Source organism: Anomaloglossus baeobatrachus, chromosome 12 (assembly GCF_048569485.1).
Source record: "Anomaloglossus baeobatrachus isolate aAnoBae1 chromosome 12, aAnoBae1.hap1, whole genome shotgun sequence".
NCBI lineage: Eukaryota > Metazoa > Chordata > Amphibia > Anura > Aromobatidae > Anomaloglossus > Anomaloglossus baeobatrachus.
Genome location: NC_134364.1, coordinates 25,424,604 through 25,431,557, shown reverse-complemented (window position 1 = coordinate 25,431,557; position 6,954 = coordinate 25,424,604). Strand labels below are relative to the sequence as shown.

General features: G+C 45.7%; 1 protein-coding gene across 2 annotated transcripts in view; it reads right to left on the bottom strand.

Moving 5' to 3' along the window:
• Positions 1 to 1,060: 1,060 nt before the first annotated feature.
• Positions 1,061 to 6,954, bottom strand: part of LOC142258398 (B2 bradykinin receptor-like) — a 46,203-nt gene continuing 40,309 nt past the window's right edge. For both annotated transcript variants that reach the window (XM_075330995.1, XM_075330996.1), the window contains exon 4: positions 1,061 to 2,775. In XM_075330995.1, the coding sequence (XP_075187110.1) occupies positions 1,668 to 2,768 (1,101 nt within the window). In that variant the 5' untranslated portion in view covers positions 2,769 to 2,775 and the 3' untranslated portion in view covers positions 1,061 to 1,667. The remainder of the gene's footprint in view (positions 2,776 to 6,954) is intronic.

Below are 6,954 nucleotides of genomic sequence, written 5' to 3'. Positions count from 1 at the left end.
GCTAAACATATCTAGCTATAGCATCTCTTGCTCTAGCATATCTAGCTCGTGCACTTTTATGATTTTGTCTTTTATCCCAATGCGGCAGGTGTCCACTGTCTCACCTACTTTGGTCACCTAGTTTGGAAATTACTGTACTGATAACCTGAAGAAGACTATAAAAAAATAGATATGTGAGGCATCTGCGATGGAAAGTACCACTCATATAACGAAATGTGGATCTTTTCATCTTTGGCATTTCTGCTTGTGTTTAGTGCAGAAGATTTCAGAATATCTGAGGCAAAATGCACACGCAGCATAAGAACGGGAGCTGCGGGGATCACTGTGGGGGTTACCACCAGGGATCACTGTGGAGGTCACTACAAGGGCTCACTGTGGAGGTCACTGCTGGGGATCACTGAAGGCTCCATTCTGGGAGGTACATGGGAGTCACTGAGAAGGTTCTCAGAACGAGGCTCCATAGGAATCTATGGGCATCATGGACATTACACCATTGGATTACATTAGAACTTCTAGGATTTTTTTAAAATTAATACATTGGTGAACAAGGGACTGTGGGGGAGTGTTTATTCAAATAAACTATTTTTTCTTGTGTTTTTTTTTCATTATACTTACCAGGTTAGTAATGGGGAGTATCTGTTAGATGCCTCTCTATTACTAACCTCTGGGCTTTATGGCAGCGGTCAATTCACAGCTGGTATCAACCCCATGAACCAGTGCGCTGATTGCCATCGCACCAGAGCAATCGGGAAGGGCTGGCAAAGCACCAGAATTTTAGCATCTAATGCATGCACTACTTCTGGGGTGGCTGCGGGCTGCTATTTTGAGACTGGGAAGGGCCAAATAACCATGGTCCTTCCCAGCCTGATAATACCAGGCTTGCTGTCCACTTTTCCTGCTTTTTCTGACCACTAGCGATTCGACTGCTGGGACCCTCACTAATCCCAAAAAATGGGGCTTTGAAAACCCCAATGCAAATGGAGTGTCAGTGCGCATAAATGTGCCGCAATACGGTGCTTCATAGGACATCACAGTAATCGCACACAAGGAATCTGTAAAACTCCACGTTTATTATCTAATGAGGTAATGACATCAGGAATTAGATACTGAAGTGCGCAGAAGGCTGCGGATGATGGACATTATATATCCCCCATATACTGTATACATCCCACAGTCCTTTATTACATATACATCAGACACAAATGATACAAATTCTAGATGATCTTTGCTTTAGGGTTCAGTCTACATTAAAGGGGTTTTCTAGGCACTAAAACTGGTATAGAAAACTGCATAGACCCAGAAAGCATCAGGATGAGATTGGCAGAGGATCGGTAAGAAGGAGAAGATCACCACATCCCTTTAAGTTATACAACCTTCCCCTTTAAAAGGAAGCATTATAAATATCACGTGAGTGGTGTGCACCGATTCCACAGATCGTGCTTTCACCATGTAATGGAGCGTCCCAGACGACCTAATAAAAACATAAATAAAATTAACTTTCCCCTAATTGGGACGTACCCGTGTCCTACCCAATAAGGCAGCCCAACTGAAACAGCTGGCAAATGCGAGTGTCAGTTCGGAAGACAAGACGTAGAAATAAATAAGGGCAGCTTATTCCGGACATGTTTAAAAGTCAATCAGCCCCCTCTGGACAGAGCTGACGCGTTTCACTGCTTGATTAGATTTTGTTTCCCCATAGAAATGGAGGTCCGTGCGGTGACCCCCGAGTAGTTCATGGGCACAGACTCCTTTCTGTGGGATGTAATCTTGGTGTCAAGTTGCCGGTAGACCTCCTTCGCCTTTTTCCGAAAATGATTGCCAACCATGACGTAGAGCAGGGGGTTGATGCAACTGTTGCTGTAAGCGATATAGGTAGAAATCTGATTTCCGATCTCAATGGCCACGGATGCGGCACAATTTTCGAAGACCTTGAGCATATCCAACGTGTCAATGAAGGTGAAAATGTGAAAGGGGAGCCAACAGAGGACGAAGACTAAGAGCACGGACAGCACCAGCCATGTGGCCTTCTTCTCATTGTTAATCTCCTTGAATTGCTGCATGACATTGTTCCGGAGGACGCCGATGATCTGGACAGTGCAGAAGGTGATGACGATTAAAGGGATCAAGAAGCCAACCACATTGGTGATGATGTTGGTGGCCACGTTCCAGCTTTCAGAAGGGGGTGCGATGATACAGGACGTGGCATTGAAGGCTGGGACAAAGTCAACCTTTCGGAACACCACCTTTGGCAAGCTTACTGCTACTGCAAAAATCCAAATGATGGCGCAGTTTATTTTGGCACACCCAGGTCTTCTCATCCGACCGACGGACATGGTCTTCACCAGAGCCAGATACCGGTCAAAACTGACCATCATCAGGAAGTAGATGCTGCTGTAAAAGTTGAGTTGAATCAAAGAGTTGACAGCCACACACATGAAACCCCCGAAGGGCCAGGCAAACCTATTCGAGATAAATATTGCCCAGAAGGGTAAGCCGCTGACAAAAATCAGATCGGCAACTGCCATGTTACCCAGGTAGATCTCAGCTACTGTGCAGCGGCTCTTATGAAGGATAAAGACCAAGATGACAAATAGGTTCTCTATGAAGCCGAAGACGAAGATGAACCACATGTAGATGGGTTGGTAGGTGAAGACCCATTCAGCATTTTCAGGTAGAAAGCAAGTTTCAAGATCCTCGGTGCTGTTCTTCAAAAACGTTCCCTTGGTGCCGGACAAGACGGTTATCATGTTGCTGCTGTTTAACTCCATGTCGATCCTGTTAAATAGAGGAGCAGAAATTTAGGAAGGTGACAATATTTTCCTGCATTATCTTACCAGGCTCTACCATATCTGCCGACCCTAAGCCCTGAAAATTGGACTTTGCTTCTTCAAGGGTTTGTCTCAGAACATTTATGGCAAATCAATATCTAGTGAATTTATCTCAAAAACGGAGCCACGGCACATGCAGTCCAGAATGCAGAGATGCCCAAAAATCTCATTGTCATTGTTAACCTTCAGGAGCACACCGCTCCCCTGCCACCCTGCTCCCTGAAGGAGGAGTGAGCGCTGTGCTCCTGATGGTTGACACTTTCATCCGGTGATACTTCTGAGCCGGTGGCCTGAACTGTGCACACTGCGGTGCTGGTAGTAGAGGTGGCCTTGCCTCCGCAGCATCTGATGAGCACAGGTGCATCGGTCCAGTGATCTGGCCAGTGCCTCCAAGCTATATATATATCAACTAGCTGTACTACCCGGCTTTGCCCGGGTTAATAACTGCTGTTAACAAAACAAAATAGTCTATCTATCTCTGTCACTTTCCCTGTCTGTCTCTTTCCCTGTCTGTCTCTTTCCCTCTCTTTCCCTGTCTGTCTCTTTCCCTCTCTTTCCCTGTCTGTCTCTTTCCCTCTCTTTCCCTGTCTGTCTCTTTCCTTGTGTCTGTCTCTTTGTCTGTCTCTTACCCTGTCTGTCTCTTTCCCTGTCTGTTTCCCTGTGTCTGTCTCTGTCTCTTTGTCTATCTCTGTCTCTTAACCTGTCTGTCTCTTTCCCTCTTTTTCCCTGTCTGTCTCTTTCCCTTTCAGTCTGTCTCTTTGTCTGTGTCTGTCTCTTTGTGTCTGTCTCTTACCCTGTCTATGTCTGTTTCTTACCTTGTCTGTGTCTGCCTCTTCCCTGTCTGTGTCTGTCTCTTTCCCTGGCTGCATTGTGACACGCCAACATTCCATATAAGGGCGTGGCTGTGCATTCTTCTGGAGTTCTGGCTGCACTGTGGCTCCCAGCTCGATTCGCTTTAATGCAGGCAGGTTTTTTGGTGAATAACTGTAAAGTGAGGGGTTAAAATATCCCCTCAAAACATAGCCTATGACGCTCTCGGGGTCCAGAAGTGTGAGTGTGCAAAATTTTGTGGCTGTAGCTGCGACGGTGCAGATGCCAATCCCGGACATACACACACACACATACATACACACACACACACACACACACACACATTCAGCTTTATATATTAGATGAGTTTGTAAGTGATGCCCTCCTTGCCTATTGATCTCAGGTAGACTTCTATGGTATCCGGTAAACCTGGCAGTCAGCCCTAAACAGTAAAATTAAAAATCTCCAATTTTGAGAACAAAATTGGACTTTGCATTCTTAATTAAGAAGTTGAGACAATCCCTTTAAACTAGTTTTGGGTTGATGAATGAGATGCCTCTGGAAGGGGCCGGCTCTTCTTAAAGTGATCCTCCATCCTGGTATTCTGTAAGGCTTATTCCAATATTGGGCAACAAGTTTAATTTTCAGCGTCCTATAAAAGTCTAAATTATTCATCAGGACTATAAAGCCGGCGGATGTGATACTAACGAGTTTGTGTTCTGATACGCAGAAATCCAACATGAATTATGCATCATTTTTCCCAGAAAAAAAAGTCAGATTATCACTAAATACGTCCAGGCTGAGAAATCATCAGAAAATGTTTTTTTTTTAATAACTAAAATAGATAAACATCTGCAAAGTGAGAAGCGGACGCCCGTCTGCAGATTTCTGGGTTCCCGTCGGCTCTGATGATTTTCTAAACTCTTGTCTTAGGCAAACCTGACGTTGTTTGTGAACATGCAGATTGCAGGGTTGATTTAGGGCTTAAAGGGGATGCTCGTGCCGATAATATACTGATCGGTGGGGTCTGCCAAGGACTTAAATGTGTTGCCCAGTTTGAGGACTTCAAGGGGTTGCCTAGTGATGATAACTTTCTGATCTTTATGTCCTCAAACTGGGAAACCCCTTTAAGTCCTCAAAATGCGGAACGCCTTTAGTCCTTGGTGGACTCTGCCGATCAGGAAGATATGTTCACCAGGCAACCCCTTTAAGTCCTTAGTGGACCCCCTACTGATCAGAAAATTACAGTATCTTCATGAGACAACCCCTTAAAGTCCTCAAAATGGGGAACTTCTTTAGTCTTTGGTGGACCCACACCTTTAAGGGGTTGCCAGGTTTAAAAACATAAAGTGGTTGCCTGGTGAAGATTACCTGATCGGTAGGGGTCCACCAAGGATTTTAAGGGGTTGCCTGGTGGAGATAACTTTCCGATTGGTAGGGGTCCACCAAGGATTTAATGGGGTTATCTGGAGAAGACAACTTCCTATTAGCGGGAGTCAACCAAGGATTAAAGGCGTTTCCCATTTTGAGGACTTTTAGATCAGAAAGTTATCTTCAACCGCTAACCCCTTAAAGCCCTCAATCTGGGAATGCCCTTTAAGTTTTCAAACCAGCCAACCAATTTAAATCCTTGGTGGACCCCCTACCGATTAGAAAGTTATCTTCACGAGGCAACCTCTAAAGGCCCCTTTACACACTGAAACTTTCTAGCAATCCCACCAGCGATCCCAACCTGGCCGGGATCGCTACAAAGTCTCTGGTGAGCTGTCAAACAGGCAAACCTGGCCAATGACGCAACAGCGATCCGGACCTGCAGAACGACCTAGCTAGTCATTGGGGACGTTGTAAAGCAGCTTTTTGAAAGGGAAGTCGCTAACGAAGTCGCTGTAAAGTCCCCTTTACACACTAAAACTTTGCTGCACAGCGGGAAACAAAGGACCAAAGAATGGTCCTGAACGATTTGTAGCGATCAGCAACTTCACAGCAGGGGCCAGGTCGCTGATGTGTTTCACACACTGCAATGTCGCTGGGGAGGTCGCTATAACGTCACAAAACCGGTGACGTTACAGCGATGTCGTTTGCGATGTTTCAGTGTGTAAAGCCACCTTTAAAGTCCTCAAAATCGGAAATGTCTTTAGTCCTTGGTGGACTCACACCTTTAAGGTGTTGCCTGGTGAAGCTTTCTGAATGGTGGAAGTCCAGTTTAAGACGCTCCCCGGTTTGAGGACTTAAAGATACTCCCCGGTTTGAGGACTTAAAGGCACTCCCCGGTTTGAGGAGTTAAAGGCGCTCCCCGGTTTGAGGACTTAAAGGCGCTCCCCAGTTTGAGGAGTTAAAGTCGCTCCCCGGTTTGAGGAGTTAAAGGCGCTCCCCAGTTTGAGGAGTTAAAGGCGCTCCCCAGTTTGAGGACTTAAAGGCGCTCCCCGGTTTGAGGACTTAAAGGCGCTCCCCGGTTTGAGGACTTAAAGGCGCTCCCATCCCCTTGAATATTCCTTACACTTTAGATTTATTTTATTAATATCATCCATGCAGTATTTTAGTAAATAAAATCCATCTACAAGCTGCTATTGACGGATCTTCAGTTTTAACCATCTTATTTTAGTACTTTGAGCGCACAGTGCTGAGAGTCTGATTTGCTTCCTGATAACCCCCTGCCTCATTCTGCCAGGATTGGACCAAAATGATTTTACTAAACTGGATAAGTTCCGGCATTCGGGATCGGTGTATCTGCACCATGGGAGGTCGGGGGGGGAGACGTCCGTCCATGGCTATAGTCGTGTGAATGTAGCTGCTTGAACAACCCCAGAGAATGAAACTAACATATTGGGATCCAGCAGCAGCTGCTTGCTGATGGTTTCCAGCTAAGAGTTTAATTGATATTTCTACATATAAACATACAAATTCACTTACAGGGAAGATAATAAAATGTAACATCTGAAGCTTTAGGTTGGGGTCACGTCGCCCCCACACTAGATCCAGATACCATATGGTGCGGAGCGTGCCCTATTGGTCAACAGGAAAGAGCGGCGGAGATGTGATGAGCGTCTCCTGGTGTCCCAGTGGGAGGACACATCCTGTGTATCTTGGCTCCTACACTCGCTGCACCTGCATCCCCCCAGGATTAGATCACGGCTTCTGTTTACACTAAGAGATAAACTGTGGTAAGAGGCGCAATGTTTTCCAACATTCTCCAGCTGATGTAGAACTACTACTCCCAGCATCTGTGCTGTCAGAGGAGCCGAGGAACCCTGGACTAGAGAGGACATATATAAAACCTTACCGGCCATATTAACGACAAATATGCTGTTGTCATATG